Here is a 20,565-nt window from a genome sequence, read left to right on the forward strand (position 1 = left end):
CCCAGTCAAGACCCTCCACCTGAAAAACGGTTTCCCAATTGGGATCCAAATTCTTATTGTCGATACCATAGAGGTCGTGGTCACACCACCGAAGTATGTCTCGCCCTCAAAGATCGTGTTCAAGATCTCATTGATTCAAATCTCCTTCATGTTCCTCCACGCGACAAGAAGGCGAAGATTAGTAACAATAGTATCAGTGGCTGTAAAGGGAAGAAGAAAGACTATCCTTCTTCTTCCGAAAATACCTACTCCAGTAATAGTGTTGGTACTTTTGACCTTAGTGAGATCCTAGCCATGAGTAATCGAAAGCAACCGAAAAGGGAATTTACCCCTATCGGAATCAGCTACGATGATGCTTTCGATCGACTCCATGCCAAGGGAATCATTACTCCCATATGACCTATTAAAGATCCCCCACTTAAGAAAAGATTGCCTAGTTGGAATCCAGACGAACACTGCAAGTACCACCAAGGTAGGGGTCATACTACTGAGAGTTGTTGGAAGCTAAAGGAGGCTATCCAACATTTGATTGATAATAACAAGCTTCCCATACCTTCAGTTAACAAGAAGAACGAGTGATGATAAAGGAAACAACACAAGACAAGAGGCGAGCTTCAACGACAAGATTTTATGACCTCTTTTTCTATTTCTTTTTCATTTTTTCCTTTCCCCAATAAGTCTAGCATAGACACCTTTTCTTTTCCTTTAGATTATTTTTTAAGTTTTTCTTTTCTTTTCTCTTTTTAATAAAATGAGCATTTATTTCCTTACCTATGATCATTTCATTATATTGCATTAAAAAAAAATGTCGAATTAAACACAAGGTATACCAATGATTTAAGGCAACCCTTGTAGCCACATCATATCTCCTTTCGCCTTTCTAATTTACAAATCCTTTCTTCATAAACCGCTTTGAGCCTCGTCTAACGATAGACCTTTCTTTTTTCGACCTACATTTACCTAACCTTGGGATGGGATGGTGTGCAACTTATGCAATTCTAAAAAGCATGAGTGAATTCAGAAAATTAAAATAAGAAAAAAAATAAATAAAAGTGTACAAAAGGGGCAAGTGTTCCAATGTCTTTGATATGAAAGTATCTTCGATAAGAACACGTCTCAGATTGCGTCCCTTATCAAGTGCTCAGTACCGTGCCTGAGAAACATGAATTCCAAGTGAGTGATAGACCGCATGATCGAGATTGCTCACACTTATAAAAATAAAAATAAATGCTAAAGCAAAGAGAGCTAAAAAAAAAATAGTAGAAACTCAAGCATGAAAATACAAAGATTCAGAAGCAAGGTTGCACACTTTGGGGGCTTGTCTAGGGTCTTGAGCCTTTATCCCCTTCTTCTATAACCTTTAGCCTAACTGTAGGCGTCGTTCGAAGTGCGCCTACGTTAAAAGCATGTGGTGAATATGCTTGGCACTCATAGGAAGTGGGAATTGACATTACGATTAGGGACAAATAAAGTAGGGAGCCGCCAACAAGTTTTTTAGGAACTTGTAAACCGTTCACGGATCATAAAAAGGCAACCATGAATAAAGGGACAACGATAGGCAACAACGATTGACCCGTGAAGGTTACACCCCATTCATAATCCATGAGATTACTAACTCCATATGGTTCGGAACCACGAAAGGAGGATCGGGGATGATGGTACGAAGTGAGTCATGGAGTCACATTCGCCCGTATTGGCCTCTACTCGATTCTTATATGGAAAAGCATTCCTGTGATCTCAAAGGCATACAAACAATAATTCAATTCGCTCCAAACTATTATTAGGCTAAATTGGTTGAATATTAATGCAACATATAATTCTAAAATATTTGTGATCACTTCAATTAATAACAAGATTAAAAAGGATCCTAAACCGGTTGTCCAAATTATCTTATTAGGCGTGTTTTTCAATTACATATTCCCTTTAACATGCAATATGGTGATCAAAATAAATAATAGAATCAATATAAAAACCAATTTAATCATAATTCCAACAACATAAAAATCGTTAGAAAAATAATAATAATAAAAAAAAGAGCATGATCCTTACTTTGAATCTGTTTGTTTGCAACTACAAAATAATAAACGAGTTAGTAACTTCAAAGAAATAATAAAACAACAACTAAATTAAATTAAATAAAATAAAGTTGATTTTGGGGCCAAACCCTCAAACGATTCTACCTTTCACGCCTTGGCTTAAGGACAGAACCTCGAGTAAAATATGGACTCCTTTGAATGCTTGAAGAAGGAATTTTGAAGTGAAAAGGGTAGGCTAGTGTTTAGGTTAAGAGCATAGAAGAGAGAAAAATAAGAATAATCGAATTCTCGTTGCCCCGTACATCAGAAATGAGGGGGTATTTATAGGGAAATGTGGTGAGGGAGCACACGAAACCCTAAAATGATAAAAACCCTAAAAAAGTATGCCGTGACACGGTCAGACTGTACCGTGACACGGTTAGACTGTACCGTCAGACGGTACAAGTTCCCGTGACACGGTCAGCTTTGGAGTGACACGGGAAATTTTCAGAAAACGGAACGGAAAACGCGTTAAGGGTTTACGCGTAAAGGACACGGAACTCTCCGTGTCACGGCAGACCTCCCGTGTCACGGGAAGTCCCACCGTCAGACGGGAAGAGTTTCCGTGACACGGTCAAGCTTGACCGTGACACGGTCAGTTCCAGTCCACTTTTCCGTCTAAATTCATTTTTAACCCTAATTTCTTTCGGCTTTTTAAGTGCCGATTGATAATTTCGGGCTTTTTTTTTCTGACTTTTATTATTTGGGCTAAAATAATAAAATATTTGGGCCAAAAATAATAAATAATAAAATAATAAAATAAAAAGGTTTGGGCTTAAAATTAATTAACAAGATTGGGCTAAAATTAAAACTATGCTTTTACCAAACACCAAGACTGATCATAGACCTTTCAAAAATATGAATTTAATAAAATACGATTTTTTAAGCACTCTCGGGATTAAATACTAAACCCGACCAATAGCGGCGATGAAAGGTTATTTATCATCGGGTTTGGTTTCGGGGAGACATTTTTAGGTGTCTACACTAACCGCGTTACAACCCTTAAAAGACCTTTTTGAGGTACACACACTTGTGCGATGTTCGACTAGAGCTACGTTCGGCCTGATTCCTAACGGATACGTAGGCAACCTCCTATCGAGGTGCGGCCGTAATAAACATGCATTCATATTCACATTCACACACTTGCACCATGAGCATATCAAGGAATCTCCAATGCTCATCCCTTTTCACTTAGAGCTAGACTTGGGGGCTTGGTCCTTACATCATTAGCTTACCTAGCCTAAGAGTCACCATTATTTGGCTCTTATAACAATATGTTTTTCCACACACTTAGCTCTTGTGGCCTAGCTTTAGTGTCACTATCACACACTGCACAGATACATGACCAAATATACTTCCCTTTAGGAACCCTTTGTCATGAAATATTAACACAACGTTGAAGCATGCCTTGTCACATCACTCATCACTCATAATGGTCATTGCATCACAAAGTATGAAGTGCTTATCCTCCGTGCCTAAGTTACCCAAATACTTTCATCATGGAGTCAACAGTAGAGATAGCCTAGGATGGACTAATCCTTGTACCTTGAGAGATAGTATCAAACAACATTTGACTAAGTTCATTCAACATGCATCTTCAAACTTTTGATTTTCTTTTTCACGTCTTTCTTTTTCGGGAGAAAGTCGGTACCCTCCACAAAGTTGACGGAAATTTTTTGCTTTTTTTGCATTCTTCGAGTCGCACGATCACATTACAATGCACACACGAGTCATGTACACATTGAGTCATGTCGTGCCATATCACTTTGATTTGAGTCTAACACATGTGTCATTACACTTCGAGTCGAGTCAACCTCAAGTCAGTCAAACATATCGAGTCAAGTTTATACCTTGAGTCGTGTCAAGTCGATGAGTCAAGCTACATTAAGCCTTAGGTCAACCCTAAGATAATTAAAGAAATTGGAAAAGTTCTATAGTAAAAAATAAATACAGGTGTAGCAGAACAGGGAAGACCCTATCACAGCGTTCGGTGACAGAATCAATTCTTGGCGCCAGAAATATCTCAACAACAACAGAGCTCGAAGCCTCTCAGAAAGGTGATTTCGACTTCATACAACAATTTTGGGTTCCTTGGTGCGCCAGTTAGCCCTTATAAGCAATTTGACATGATTAAGTAGTCAGTTTGATTACAATCACAATAAGGGGTCGACCTGATGAAAGATCGTCTCGCTTAGCTTAAAGCGCCTAAGATATGGCTCATCACGGAAACACCGGCATACTGGTTTTAGCGAAAGCAAAGTTCAGGCGAGCTTTAGAGATCGACAAACGTTGGTCTTCGGAAATTTTTCTTCAGAACATTATCGCGACAAACATTCAAGCACCGAAGCTCTTTTGTTCAGAGACGCATGGACATTTCTTTCAAGCTCTATTGCTCTAGAGACGCGTGGACATTTCAATCAAGCTCTTTTGTTCAGAGACGCGTGGACATTCCCTATTTTCAAGCTCTTTTGTTCAGAGACGCGTGGACATTCCCTATTTTCAAGCTCTTTTGTTCAGAGACGCGTGGACATTCCCTATTTTCAAGCTCTTTTGTTCAGAGACGCGTGGACATTTCCTATTTTCAAGATCTTTTGCTCAGAGACGCGTGGGCATCCTATTATTAAACTCTTCGTTCAGAGACGCGTGAACATATCCAAAAAAAGAAGAAGCTCTTTGTTCAGAGACGCGTGAACATGTCAAGAAGAAGCTCTTTGTTCAGAGATGCGTGAACATATAAAAAAGAAGCTCTTTGTTCAGGGACGAGTGAACATCGAAACAGCAAGGTGGAATTCCCTAGATTGTGGAGAGTTGTCACAAACAACTAAGGATTGTTTCAAGAGAAGCAATCTTCGACGGTGTTCCCTTGGATGTGGAATATTATCAAAGCGGAGGAGGATCGTTTCAGGCGAAGCAATCTTCCAAATTGGAAGCAGTTACGGGCGTAGCGGTTTTCAAGCGGGATGGCATTCTCTAGCTTGCAGGAGGTCATCAAAACAATCGGTTACTTTCAGAGACATGTGCTCGACGGTGTAAGATACGCGTTTCTTAACTCTTCTATCTGTTTAACTAACGCTAGTTTTGCAGGTATCGGCGTTACAAGATTGATTTAGGATCGCAGAACGTTCTGAATCATTCTCCGTCCCTATCGATACTTTGACTTTTGTTTTCGAAACTTGCGTTTCTCCAAACTCAGTCAAAGTGGGGGCTTCTGTAGACACCCATTTGTGTCTCCCTAAAACCAAACCCAGTGATGAGTAACTTTCGCGTCGAATCATAATCGAATGAAACAAAAGTGTGGAAAGGTCTAGTGTTGCGGAAAGTTTTAATTTCTTTTCTCTTCTCTCTGTTTTTAAAACTTTATTTTAAGAAAACAGCCAATCCAGTTTGGTTGGTCCATGATATGGGTCAAATAGTAGTGTAGTTGGATGGGGCTTGCAAAGACCTTTCCAACGATATATTATAAGCCCAATTCCGATAAATATTGAGGAAGTTATGGCCAATTTACTAAACTGGGCCTGGTTTGAGCTTTATGTGCGGCCCAATGATCACTACTACAAATCCCTTAGTTTCTAGACGCAGTTGGCTCGACGCAGTGGGGTGGGCGTCAGCTGAAAAATTTGATCCCGCTTTTTCTCGACGCTTTTTAGCATCGAACGGTTTTCTAGACAGCAAAAAGCGTCGAGAAAAAGTCACGTGTATATCATTCTGCATTCCTCGACGCTTTTTGTTGTCTAGACTACAAATAGACGTAAAAAAGCGTCGAGAAATTGGCACATGTTTTGCACGTGGTAACATATATCGCTTTTCGTCGACGGTTTTTCGGGTCAACTAGCGCCCTTAAAAATAATTTTATACGAGCCGTGCCTTATTATTTTAGCCCGGGGCTTTTAAATTTTGTGAAAAATTAGGCGGTGCTTTTAAAAAAAAAAATCAAAATTACCAATGCAAATTAAATTAAAATATTAAAAATATATTGTGAACTAGTTTCCTTAATTCCAAATAAAAAGAACATCGATCAGTTTCATTACTCAGCTCCATCAAGAACGACCACGCTGCTACTTTCTCTCGTCTGGTGTCGTTCTTCAACTGCAGCAGTGATAAGGTAATGTAAAACCTAATTAAGTCTTTCTATAGATCACTCTCGCACTCATGAATTCTATCAATTCTTCATTATTTTGTAATTTGCAAATTTCTTAACAAATTAGGGTTTGAAGTTGTGAGAAGTTCTTGCTGTCAATTTCATCAATTTAGAGTAATCTTCTTCCCTTTCTTTATACTCGATTTTCGTTGTTATACCTTAAATTTTAATTTTTTTCTTCAATTTTCAATGAAATTGGGAATTGTTGTCCTAAGTGAAAACGAAAGTGAAGGGATCGAATTACGTTCGTATTGGAGCAGCTACAATAAAGACGCAGGACAAAGGGAATCCAAGCTTCAAACAGGTGAGTAGTATATTTTTGTTTTCTTATTTGATGTCGTGAATTATGTTGATGTTATGTTGCTTGCGTGCTATTGTTGTTCTATTGGCTAGCTAGAGTCGTTTGTTGTTGTTTTGTATTTTGGGAAATAATATGTGTTGATTCACTTGAATTTTTCTATGAGTATGTCTCTGTTACTATGTGTTCTTTCTTTTATGTTTGCTGATTTTTTAAAGTCAATTATATTAGTTCTTAGCTTAATGTGCTTACTATCTTAATGGATTGTAATTTTGTAGTTGTTATTGAAATTATGTAATGATTTTCTAGGCGAGGCAGGGAATTCGGGTTGGATGTTCTGCTTATGATATGTTGTTAGATGATTGGTATGTTTTAGGGATACTTTTGGAAGTCTGATGCATTGTTGGTTGTTCTGCTGGAATTTAGTCTGTTGGTGTTAGTTATGCTTTGGTCCGAAGATACAATTGAAGACTGCCTCACACCAGTTTGTATGATCCTTGTTGTTTTTTGTTTCGTACTTGTGAAGTGTGGTTTGATTTGTGGCAATGTGCTTCTGTTTGTTTTATGTATTGGGAGATGATGTTCTTCTGTTGGTGTTGTTCTTTCTTTTGCGTTTGCTGAATTTTTTTAAGTCAATTATATTGGTAAACTAAATTTCTCCATAGTTCTTAGCTTGATTATATTGATAAACGGAGGATAGGTATTGTTGTTTAGTCAATTATAGAAACAGTTCCTTCCTGTGAACTAACTATTTTTGTCAGATTATACACTTTACCAAAAGAATACTTTATTCGAACAATAATAATAAAATGATCCATAATCTGGAATTATTTATATACCTGCAATTTAATGGTGAAATATTGTATAAAGCTAGATGTCAATGTCATTTTCTAAAGGAATAAAATCAAGACTTATGTGGGAAATTGGGTATTAGGACACGTTGAGTATCTGTAAATGCAAATCTCATTGTTTACATCAATTGCATGGTATTATCACTACTTGTGTCAGATTATTTATTTGGACTATCTATATTGCTAGCTAGCTTTTCATATTCATAATCTTCTTCTTCTTCTTACATATTACTATATAAGACGGCAACCAATTTAATAATGCTAACACTATTAGTTAATAATGCTAACACTATCTATAATTATTTATTAATAATATTTTGTATAATAAATATTGATTAATAATTATTCATTTTTTTTGTAGACATGGATAATAGTTGGATAGATTTACCTAAAGATGATCCTAACTATTATAAAGGTTGCATGAAATTCTTAGACCTTGCTAAAGAGACTATTTCACAAAATACATTGTTAACTCGTTGCCCATGTAACAAGTGCAAGTTAAGTAAATGGTTTTCGGTAGATGAAGTTGGAGGCCATATTCTATTTAATGGATTTTATAAAAATTATAAAAATTAGGTATTTCATGTTAGAGATAAAGGGAGTACAACCTCTAGTATAAGTAATAGTCAAGAAAAGATCGTGGGTCGAGATGATATGGACGGGTTACTTAGAGCAGCTTTTAGAGTTAATGATCCACAACCCACTCAAGAACCCCATAATCAATCATTATCTGAACCTAGTATCGAGGATGTCGATTTGTGTGGCATGGATGAGGGGTTAGATCATAACACTCAATCACCTTTCACAGGTGAAGAACATGTAAAGTATAATAAACTCATGGAAGCTTCTGGAGAAGGCTTATATGAGGGTTGTACTACCTTTTCAAAGCTTTCATTTCTATTGCACTTGTTTCATTGGTCTGCCGAGTCATTTAATAAATTACTTGAACTTCTATTAGACGCATTTCCTATCATTAAGGAGTTTCCATCGTCTTATATGAAGGCATGAAAGTAATCAATGATTTGGGATTGGGATATGAGAAAATCCATGCATGTCCAAATGACTGCATGCTATATTGGGGTGAATTTTCAGAAAAAAGTGAGTGTCATATATGCCATGCATCAAGGTGGAAAATTGTGAAAGGAAAGGAGGGTGATGTAAGTGAGAAAGGTAAAGAAACATGTAAGAAAGGTGAGCCGGCTAAAGTAATGCGGTATTTTCCCCTCATCCCTAGATTAAAGAGACTGTACATGTCTTCAAAAATAGCAGAGGACATGAGATGTCATTATAAACATGAAGATGATGGCATTCTACGGCATCCTGCGGATGGAGAGGCTTGGAAGAAATTTGATGAAAAATATTTAGAGTTTGCCGCTGATCCTCGTAGTGTTAGATTGGGCCTTGCTAGTGACGGTTTTAATCCATATCGTCTAATGAATACCAACTATAGTACGTGGCCAGTGGTCCTTATTCCATATAATTTACCGCCATGGCTTTGCATGAAGTCGTCATCATTCATTCTATCTACTATTATTCCTGGTAAATCCGGTCCTGGTATGGATATTGACGTGTACTTGCAACCATTGATTCATGAGTTTAAATTGTTGTGGCTAGGTGTTGATGCCTTTGATTCTTATAGTGGAAAGAACTTTAAATTGCGAGCAGCCTTACACTCCACTATTAATGACTTCTCGGCATATGCTATGTTGTCGGGTTGGAGTACAAGAGGCTACAAAGCTTGTCCATCTTGCACTGATTCCACGTATTCATATAGATTTGGCGGTAAACTTGTGTACCCCGGGCATCAAAAATGGTTGCCAATTGATCACCCGTATCGTTCGCAAGCTAATTCATTCGACGGGAATGAGGAATATGGTCTTGCTCCGGTTCCTGCAAGCGGTACTGAAGTTTTGAAGCAACAAGATAAGGTAAAGTATGTTTATGGGAAATCCAAAAATGTTCCAAAAAAAAGAGGGAGAAAGAATGCTGCTGCGCTGATGATGATGACGCCGACTTAGTTCTTTGGAAAAAGAAAAGTACATTTTTTGAGTTAGAGTACTGGGAGCATAATCCTCTTAGGCATAATTTAGATGTTATGCACATTGAAAAAATGTGTGTGATATTTTATTAGGAACTCTTTTAGGTATGGAAAACAGTAGAGATGATAGAAGTGCTCGAGAAGCCCTTGAGGGTAAAAATATAAAGTCTCATCTTTGGATTGACCCTAAAGGTGACATCCCTCCAGCCCCTTACACCATGTCTAATGAGGAGAAGGAACGATTTTTAAAAGTTTTAAAGAAGCTTAAAGTTCCTGATGGATATGGATCTAATTTGCAAAGATGTGTGAACTTGAAGCAGCGAAAACTTATTAATATGAAAAGCCACGATAATCATATCCTCATGCAAGATATCCTTCCTGTCGCTTTAAGGGCGTCGAATGCCACAAAAGTTATTGACTTGCTTGAGGAGTTGTCAGATTTTTTTAAAAAGATATGTTCAACCACTATAGATACAAGAGAATTAGATGCCATTCAGTCAAAGCTTGTGCTGACTCTTTGTAAGATGGAGATAGAGTTTTTACCTACATTTTTTACAATCATGGTTCATCTAATTATTCATTTAGTGGATGAGGTTAGACTTGGCGGACCAGTTCATTACAGATGGATGTATCCCATTGAAAGGTTTGTGTTTAAATACTTTTTTTTTTCTTTTGTTATTATAGATAAAAATTCATTCCAATATTTTCCAAATTCTTTCACATTCACACACATAATCACTTTTTTTTATTTCAAGGTACTTGGCGTTTTTGAAATCTCATGTAAGCAATAAAGCGCAATCGGAGGGATCTATAGCAGAGGGGTATCTTTTATGGGAGACAATTGCATTTTGTTCGAGATATTTAGAAAGTGTTGAGACCATATTTAATAGACCAAGAAGGAATGAAGATGGCGTGCCCGACGATGAGAACTATCTGGTGGTCGTGTTGTTGGAAAGAAAGAAAATGTTCATTTGGATGATAGAAGTTTAAAACAAGCACATCGCTATGTTTTACTTCATTCTGATGAAGTGACACCGGTGCTTGAGTAAGTAGCATTATAGGTTTTTTTTTTTCTCTTCGTTATTAATTTGACATTTTGAATTTTCTATAGTGAGTTCATAACACTAAAACGACAAAGGAATGAAGTTGGTGGAAGCCAAGCAAATGAATCCATTGAAAATCAATGGATAATTAATGAATTTCCTGATTGGTTATTAAGCCAGGTTATATGCTTCAAAATTAGGAATTTCATTTTTCTTTATCTTTTTTTTAATACACCAATCTTAGATTAACTTTGTTCATATTGAATTATAGGTCAATAATCTAAATGATAGCACGGTAGAAGGAAAGTTAAGAAAAGCCTTAGCTCGTGGCTTGAGTAACCGTGTGAGAAGGATGAAAAATCTTTTTATTAATGGCTATAAATTTGATATTACCGATTGTGAGAAATTTCGAACAACTCAAAATTCTGGAATCATGGTGGAAGCGGAGGGTCAACAGTATTATGGAAAACTGAAAGATATATTTGAATTAGATTATTACGGTTTTTGTAAAGTTGTAATGTTTCGTTGTGATTGGGTAGATATACATAGGGGTATCAAAACATACCCGAGCGGAAGTGTTCGTGTCAATTTCTCAAAGTTGATGCACACCGGTCGAAATTTGCATGATGATCCATTTGTTTTCTCATCTCAAGCAAAACAAGTTTTTTACGTCGAGGACGAGATACAAAAAGGATGGTTTCATGTTGTTAAGACTAAGCCTAGGGACTTGTTTGATATACTTGAATAATTAGCTACTTTTAGATCTTTTTTATACTATGTTTGTTATTTGATATGACTTGTTGCCAATTTAGTCAGCTTAACAGAAGATTGTTTTTTTTTCTATATTCTTATGTTATTATATTATATTCGTATATTTAATATTTGGTATGCTTGAGATGAGAAAACAAATGGATCATCATGCGAATAATTGCGCTGTTCTTCTGCTATTTTCTGCCGTTGCTGCTGTTTAGTACTGTAGTTGCTGTTCTTGTGCTGTTTTCTGTCGTTGGTGCTCTATAATTGCTGTTGCGTTTGCTTTCTGCTGCTGGTTGCTTACTTGCTGCTATTATTTGCTTTGAATTTTTTTTTTTCTCAATCATATTAATCTGGCTTCTGTTTCATATTTTCATTATTAATGTTATTCTCTTCACTTAGTTGTTGTCTTGCAAGTTTAACATGATCTTTTTGTATCATTTATCTTGTAGTGTTAGAAAAGATGACTTATCGAAGTAAGAGGGCAAGGGACATACTTGCGGCTGCAACTAAGGGATGAGATACTCTGTCGTCACAGCCTCCAAATACAACTATTGCAGACCAATCTTCTGGAAGTGAAGCTGCCTCACAACCCACCAAAAAGCAAGCTGTTGGTTCATTAAAATTTGATGAGGTGCAGAATGAGAAATGGGGGCCATTTGGTCCACCGAAAACCACTACTTCTGCACAATCACCTTCTATCAATCCCGAATCTATTTGGAAGAAACCTCCTACTACACCAACACCAAGTTTAATTATGGAAGCTGCTAAAGACAAACAAGGTTGCTCGCAAAAAACTACACCCAAACTTACTGCTATAGTCTCACCTAATATGCCACCTAACATGCCACCTATTGCACCTGAACCATTCAGGCACCCTTCTACTTCTTCTCCTGCTACTCACCAACCATTCAGGCCCCTTCTACTTCCTCTCCTGCTACTCACCAACCATTTAGGCACCCTTCTACTTCCTCTCCTGCTACTCACCAACAATTTGACCTCCATCAACCTTCGAAACAAGGAATTCAGAACCAAGCTTCAAGTGCTGCCAAAAGTTCAAATGCAGCTCCACATAATAAGAATCAAACACAACAAAACATTGGTGAAGCTTCAAAAGAGGTCCCGAAAATTCCAAGTCTCTACGGCGTAAGTTACTTCCAGATTGGCGTGAAGACATTGAGTTCGATGACAAGGAGGAGGTTTTGACCATAGGTAATTTATCTTAATTAAATCTTCCGTTTGTAGTTTTCAATATTATGTCTTGTGAATATATAATTCTGAATTTTAGGCTAATGTTCAATTGCTGTTTCTTTTTGGTCGCCTCTTCAATTGATCTACAGCTTTTTAAGATTTTTATTTGTCATCTTGGTTGTACTCAAAGTGACCGAGTTAGGCTAGATAGTTTGTTCAGCATTATGCCATATGGACTTAATTTTAGGTTTTTGAAGTTGGCTGGTATTGTTTGTAGAATTTGCTGCTTCAGTGGTATTCTTTTTCTTGCTATTTGATGTTTTATTGAAGATAAAATTTAGTTGGTTGTTTGACTTGTATTTGACTTGGCAGTCTTATAATATATTTTGTGCTGTTTTATAGAATTATATTCTGATGTTATGTATTCTGATGCTTATCATGAATAAAAAGGCTTATATTGTTGTTCTGTTTTTTGGCCGTTACAAAGCTGTATGTGAGGTGATGTTTTTGGTATGTCCAGCCCTAATATATGGGTTTTTTGGACACCAGCACTTAGTTTTAAGTGCCTTGTGTCTTGAATGGATGAATCTCCCGATGTTCATAATTTATTTTGTAAGGTAATTTAGTATACTGATTGACCTTTGCTATCCAGACGATGAGATTTTGTGAAGATCCTAGTGATTATAGAATGTTTTGGACCATTAGTTATTGCTGCTGTCAATTGTTGCCCTGGTCATTGGAATAATGATTCTCATATATTTTCTTAGTTGACTTCTACCATATCATGTGCTACTCTATTCCCTCCTTGCTTGACAAAAGACCAAATCATATCTTTTCTTAGTTGACTTCAACCAAATCATGATTATGTTGCTGATTTCTATCTTTGATAGTTTTACTGATTTATTGAGATGATATAATCTTATGATGTTGCCTCTGTTTTCTGTTAATTACCTTACATGGTATAGATGACAAGGGTAATACTACATTGGTGAGTGGTGTAATTCATCCAGTTGACGTTTTGAGTGCTAAAGGCTTCAAGTACGTTGTGGAATTCAATGATCTTTGCCAACCGATTAGGAAAGGTGGACATGTTTTGATTAAATTTATTGGTTATTTGGCAAAGATGGAGTCCCATTGTCCACTTGGACCAACAGATTGGAAAAAAATCGACGGGACTATAAAAGGGAATGTAGTTACAAATATGCGAGTACGTACAATTTTCCCCCACTCAAATTTCTTTTCTTTTCTTTCTATGGCGTACTATATACTTCACTATATTTCAGTGTGTTACACTAATTTTTTTTTTAAAGGACCACTTTGTGATTCCCGATGGTAAAGAATACGACAAACAAGCTTTGCAACGTGCCAATAAAGCATGGAGACAATATAAGTTTGAATTGAAAAAGCCATATTTCAAGCCAAAAGAAAAAACAATGGGTGAGATGAAAACACAACCACCAGCAGGAATTAGCCCCCTGAATTGGACAGTGTTGGTAGATTATTGGTATTCTGATAAAGCACAAGTAAGAACAATTAGTTTCATCATGTTTCTTGGAAGGATTTGTTGGAAATATTCCTTTATTTTAATTATTATTTGAATAAGTTGGAAATGAGGTTAGGGTATGTTGCTAAATCCGAAGTGTATTATAAGTTTCTTAATAGTTTATGAGTTATGAATGAGTCTAATGACTTTCTCCAAGCCTGAGCAGATAGTGATATCATTTCTAGATAGGATTTTTAGTCCGCTACGTTAATAAGGAATTATTTTTTACAGTGCTCAGACCATCAGGCTTATGTGGTCGACTATCTAATTTAATTTTTTTAGTGTCATCTTATCTGATGCTTGTTTGTTGTCGACAACATAAGCCTGAGTTTCTGTTTATATGTAAGTGAATTCTTATTCAAGCTTTTAACTTCCTAACAAACTATCTAGAAATTATTCTATAGGTTCAGGGGCTGTTTGGTTTTAGGCTAAGGGTAAGGGAATGGTTGGCAATTTTTATAGGATATTTGTTACGCATGTTATACCTAATTTGTTCTTGCTTACGCTTAATTAATGCAGAGTTTGGCAGAATGTGGAAAAAGGGCACGATCTTTCCTTAATCAGTATCACAGATGTGGCAGCAATAGCTATGCAAATCAACAAGCTGATTATGTACGGCTTATATACATATATGTTATTGTTATGTTTTGTCTTCATTCATTGTGCTTCTTGTTGATATTGCTATATCTCTTTAATACCCTTTGCATTTGCATTTTCAATTCATAGGAAGACGAACATGGAGAACCAATGAGCTTATTAGCTCTTTGGATTAAATCTCACTCGGGTAAAGATGGAAGCTTTCTCCCTGGCACAGACACTGAAGATTTTGTGGTACAATCTGATGTCATATTTTTTTTAGTTTATAAATTTTATAAAATGATGATGACTAATTGCATAATCCCTATTATTTTGTGTAGGATGATGTAAAAGCTAAGGTTGAGCAGCTTAGGTTGATGTACCCTACGAAGTCACAGACAGAGCTAGAAAATGAAGCTTTTGAGAAAACGATATATAGCGATGAGATTCCCGATCGTCCTGTGGGTTCTGGACAAGGGGTAAACAAGGGTGATATCTACGGAGTGCATGGTGTGTTAAGGAAAGAAGGGTACGGAAAATTCCAAAGAAGAGTTAATTTAATGGATAATGTTAAAGAAGATGTGGCTACTTTGTACAAAAAGAATGAGGTGCTTGAAAAAGAAAATGAAAAGCTCAAAGACCAAGTCCAAGAGAATAATTTTTTGCTGAAATATCTTGTTGGACACTTTTCTCAAATTGTAGGTAAAGTTAGTGAGGGTAACACTGATCCACATATGCTAAGACTTGCACAAGAAGTATTGGGTATGACACACCATCAGGTACATCATTTTGTTTCTTAGGTACTGAACTTTTTTACATTATGTTACATATAATTTAATTTTCCCTAATTATAAGAGTAAGTGTGAGGGAATTGATGTTTTGGTAATTTAATTCCTGGTGTTTGTATGTTTGATGGGATCAACAATTGGTACTTTGCCATTATATTTTTTTTATGTCCTATGGGTAAAATCAATTTTGCGTTGTTGGGGTGTGGATTTTGTTGATAATAGGAGATGCCGGCAGTCTTGAATGCTGGTTCATTTGGATGATTTTCCCCTGTTTCCTCTGTTATTGTTGGGGAACTCAAACTCTCAATTGTTTGTGCTAGTATGAGGGGTTTAATGGCTGCTACTACCTGTCCTTCTGCTACAGTAGCTCTCTTTAGGGCCGAATCTCAGCCACTGGTTTGTATGTGGCTACTAAAACTGAAGGTGGGCTTTGGTGGCTGTCAAGTGGTTCAACTAGTTTTGGGGGGTCTGAGAATATGGTGCCTTTGGTGCAGGACAAGTTCATATGCTACTTAGTCACTTTATCTTATTAAATTAAATGCAGTTAAACTTCGTATTTATACTATATAATAATTTATTGATTTATATTTTCTAATTTTTGTTGTAATTTTCACATATGAAGGTTGGAAGAGGTACGATGAAGGGGCTAAAGCAGAAGGACAATGATAAAATGAGTTAGATTGTGGAGGCAAGTAGACTTGACAGCTAGCCTAATTCGGTTTGGTGCGACGACTCTATGATGTTAATTATTCTTAGTATATATTTGTTCTTATTTGGAGACACTAGTATTAGTAGCAAACAAGGTTTCTAATAGTAATTATGTTAATATTTTGGATCATTTTAGAATGATGTTAAAAATATGTTGGTTTAAATTTTTAATATATGTATTGAATTTTATTTATATATATATATATATATATATATATATATATGTAATTTTAGGTCTAAATTAGATTGGAAAATATTTTTTTTTTTTGTAAAAAGGTACGAATAATCTCGATGCATATCCATGTTGAAAAATGTTAATTTAACTAAAATATGGACATGAAAAAGCGTCTCCACTTTTTTAGATTGTAGACATCAAAAAACGTCGACAACATTGAAAACATGAAAATAAAAATTAAATAAATTAGAAATTGTGGTCACAAAAAGCGTCGAAAATATAAGATATTGGAGACACAAAAAAGCGTCGACAATATCAGATATTGGAGGCACAAAAAAGCGTCGGGAAATTCTTTCATACGGCGCGAAATACAGAAAATTTAGACGCTCCGTATAAATATTAGGACGCAAAAAAGCGTCTAGATCTCGACGCGTTTTTACGTCTTCATAAAATTCTCGACATCAAATTTCTCGACGCTTTTTGAAAGCGTCGAGAAATAAATTCTCGACGCTTTTAAACGTCGAGAAAAGCCTTAATAAGCGTCGAAAAAGGCGGGATTTCTAGTAGTGGATCTTGGGGAGGGCCTAATGTGATTTATCATTCCTAATGCAATTAGGAATGGTTTTAGTTTTCTAGAAGGTTCTTTTCATTCCTAATTCAATTAGCATTGATAAATTGACTTTGTTGACTTTTCAGAGTTTTAATCAAAATAAAATAGCATTTTCGAAGAAATTATATTATTTTATCCTCCAGTACGGGAAATTTATCTGATTTTCGAAAACGCGTTGAAATCCAGTTTGGCGTCCAACCCCAAGAATTGGCGCCTGGAACCAGGCTTGGCGCCAGCTAGCCAAGGTTGTCGCCAACCTCGTTTTGCGTGCGTCAGACTCTGTTTTGTTAAATTATCTTTTTTGGCTAATTTTCTCTATAAATATCGTATCAAAAACTCCGTTTTCATTTATCATCTACATCTATCATTCATCAATTCTCCTCATTCACAAGTTTTAATTAGCATTCTCTTCCATTCATCTTTCTTTCAATTCTTTCTTTGTTTTCATATAAAATTCCGCATTCACAAGATCAAGAAACACCTAGCCATATTCGAAGTTGCCTTCGCCCTTAGACGTGAAAGGTTTAATTTCTGAGGATTTGGTCCCAAATCTCTCTTTCAATTATTTAATTTAATTGTTTTGATTATTATTTTCCTTGAAGTTACTAACGTGTGTATTTTGTTATTAGAAAGAGGTACGAGGCATCAAAGTAAGTGCTTTAATGGTTTTAATTGATATTATGATGTAGAAATCATGTTTATATTGTTATTATGATATTCCTAGTATCATGTCTAGGGTAATTTTAATATTAAATATGATTGTTGTGATGCTTCCTATGCTCTTCCTAATATTTATGATTGTTAGTATCATGTTAGGGTTAAAGATTTGATTTTTATTGCTTAGTGACATACTAGGGTTTGTTATTAATCTTGTTAGTATCATGCCTAGGATCTTGCTATTTTTATTATGCTTTAATATTAACATGAACATGATTATGATTATAATTGTTATAATTTATGATTATTATTATTTTGATGATGATTATTTTATTTATGATTATTATTATTATTATGATATGATTATTATTATTCTTCATGATTATTATTGATTATGTTGCTTGATACATTATTTATTCTTTATTGCTTGATTACACCTTTTATTGAATGCTTAAAGGGAATTTGGTACTTGTAATCACGCTTAATGAGATAATTAATAATCTTGTTTAGGGTTAATGTGATTATAAATTCAAGTGATCGCCAATAATAGTTTATTTGTGCATTATATTCAACCAACATAGATAAACAGGTTTAGGGTTAATCCTATTGATTGCATGTTAATTAAAAAGCGCACATGAATATGATCAGAATAAAGTAGAGGTCTATTATTAGGGTAGGTTCAATCTCTTTTAGGTTGGATTTGTACCTTCATCCCCGGACCCTTATTTGGTTCATGACCTTATGGAGTTGACGATCTCTTGGATCGTTAAGGGGTGTAACCTTCATCCTATGAACGGTTTACAAGTTCCTTAAAAACTTGTTGGCGACTCTTTTGCTCTATCTTCTTCCCTTTTGGACGTCACCGTACTTTAGTGTATGATCACAGTGGCGTTCGAGCTAGTGGGATTCTAAAGGCTTGAAATTATTCCCTACAAGTTGTATTAAGGCATTTTCAGCATATACTAAACCCAAGTCATCTGCCAAAGTCACACATATTATTATTATTGCATTGCATGTCCTTTGCAGTTTGCATGACACATATATGATCGATGAGCTAATTAGCTACACTCTACATCTGAATTAATTGTTACGTTACTATCGGCAATAAAAATTTAAACGAGTATTGAGACAACAATAAAAATTTAAACGAGTAATGAGACAACTATATACTGTCCTTGGCGGGGGATTGAATAATTATTTTTATTTGTTAGTCAATTGCATGTAATTTCACACACTTTACATTGTTTTTTCAATGGCTAGCTAGCATTGTAGTGAGATTCATAATCTTTTACTAGACAAATAATCCACATTAAAACTGTAGAAGGAGAATGACTAACATATAAGATTGATGAATAATTTTATCAATCACCTATATATTAATCAATGTGAGCTTGTCTATAATATGACCCGAACATATATTCAAGCAAAATGACTAATAACATATATACTTCCTCCGTTTCTTTATAGTTGCAACATTTTTTCCCTAAATGGAAATGTCATAATAGTTGCAACACACTATAATTGAAAAGTATTTTATGTAAAAAGTTGTACTATCACCCTTATTATAATCTCATGACCCACTAAATTATACTCTATCTTAACAATCTCTCTCCTCCTTTTAAAGTGTTTTAAGTCACGCCAGACCTACTTTTTCTTAAATACTGTAAAAAAGGATCTATTGCAAGTATTAAAAAATAGAGGAAGTATATGTTTGATAAATGAGGTGCACAAATGGTGAGTTGTTTTTTTTTTTTTTTTCACTAAAGGCTAAGAAATTGAAACTAGTGACACAAAGTCACAAAGCAACTATATAAATATACAAAGTTGCATTGATTTGATTCCCAAGTATATGTGTAAAAAAAAAAAAAAAAAAAAAACCTCTTTAAATTGGGATGTGAATGTATAATTAACACAAAACAGGTTGGTTACTGGCAAAAAGCCAAAAAGCATGAGGCCTAACTTCTTAAACACTTTTGACAGGAAAAATTAAGGATATCAATATCTGTTAAAGCCAAATCTTTTGACTGAGATTTGATTCAATTTGTCCTTAATAAAGTTTAAGATTCATGGGAAAAAAGGTATTGAAAGTACAGTACCAAATCAATTGCCTTCAAAAGCCATATTTCATCACAGAAAACTTAGCTCACACAAATTTCATATTATGATTATATATATGTATGATGATTACAAAATTTTTATGTGTATATAAACTATAAAGGAAATTGAACATTAAGAATGATCATTATTATGTTACTCCAATCAATATAACATAATCAAAGTTCTAATGAACAATGTAAACACACTTTATACTGATGACAGTTTCAAGTGATAACACTTATCTATATATCAAATTAATAGTCCTATAAAATTGAAACCAATGACTACAAAAAGGTATAAATTATTTATAAATCACAAATTATGTATTTACATAAATTAAAGTTTGATTAAATCAATTTGAAAAATTAGACACGATACAATTATTAGTATGTAATAAAATGACTTTAAGTTCTACTCCATAATTTTTATTGAAGAATCTTGCTTAGGTGGAGCTTGTGGAAGGTAGTTATTGGAATCTTGCTCAATTCAGTCAATCGGGCCTGTTTTGATTGACACTGAGCTGAACTGAACTGAACCGAATTGAATTTATTGGAGTTGAACTGAACTGAACTGAATATTTTATGAGAGAAGGAAATTATGATAAGAACTAAACCGAACTGAATATTTTATGAGAGAAGAAAATTATGATAAGAACTGAACTGAACTGAAAATAATCTGAAGAGAACAGACCCATTTAGCTAGTAGGTCACCTGATAGTCACGTGACCGTCATTCCATATACAAAATCAAGTTACCAATAAAAGTAACGGCGCATTATCTTTTCCTTCTCTCATTAGATACCAATCCATTATGTTTCCTCCGATAATATTAATTGCATCAATTTAAAGTTTGTACACCCTAGAGAAAAACGCGCAAGATTCTTATATCTAGTATTGATTTTAAGAAGCCTCAGGCAAACAAAAGTGTGACATCCAACCATTGGATACATCTAACTCTAGGCATATATTTTCATGTACTACAAAATGGACTTGATTCGTAAAAATTATTGGTTATATTGGCCTTAT

At 35.2% G+C, this 20,565-nt stretch overlaps 1 protein-coding gene across 4 annotated transcripts; it reads left to right on the plus strand.

The window, feature by feature from the left end:
* The first annotated feature begins 5,974 nt into the window (after nt 1–5,974).
* On the plus strand, nt 5,975–16,175 carry LOC110725877. 4 transcript variants are annotated; one of them, XM_021905343.1, is made up of 11 exons: nt 5,985–6,177; nt 6,281–6,517; nt 10,156–10,445; nt 11,649–12,301; nt 12,345–12,408; nt 13,353–13,594; nt 13,698–13,910; nt 14,450–14,542; nt 14,657–14,761; nt 14,848–15,285; nt 15,917–16,175. In XM_021905343.1, exons 4-11 carry the CDS (start codon nt 11,954–11,956, stop codon nt 15,971–15,973), a joined length of 1,560 nt encoding a protein of 519 aa, XP_021761035.1. In that variant the 5' UTR covers nt 5,985–6,177; nt 6,281–6,517; nt 10,156–10,445; nt 11,649–11,953; the 3' UTR covers nt 15,974–16,175. The 4 variants fall into 4 exon arrangements, with proteins under 4 accessions (XP_021761037.1, XP_021761035.1, XP_021761034.1 ...); XM_021905342.1 differs by lacking the exon at nt 10,156–10,445 and having other exon boundaries at nt 6,281–6,327; nt 6,429–6,517; XM_021905345.1 differs by lacking the exon at nt 10,156–10,445 and having other exon boundaries at nt 5,975–6,177; nt 14,848–15,306.
* The last annotated feature ends 4,390 nt before the right edge of the window (nt 16,176–20,565 follow it).

This window comes from Chenopodium quinoa, unplaced genomic scaffold (genome assembly GCF_001683475.1).
Source record: "Chenopodium quinoa cultivar QQ74 unplaced genomic scaffold, ASM168347v1, whole genome shotgun sequence".
In the NCBI taxonomy this organism is placed as follows: Eukaryota; Viridiplantae; Streptophyta; class Magnoliopsida; order Caryophyllales; family Amaranthaceae; genus Chenopodium; species Chenopodium quinoa.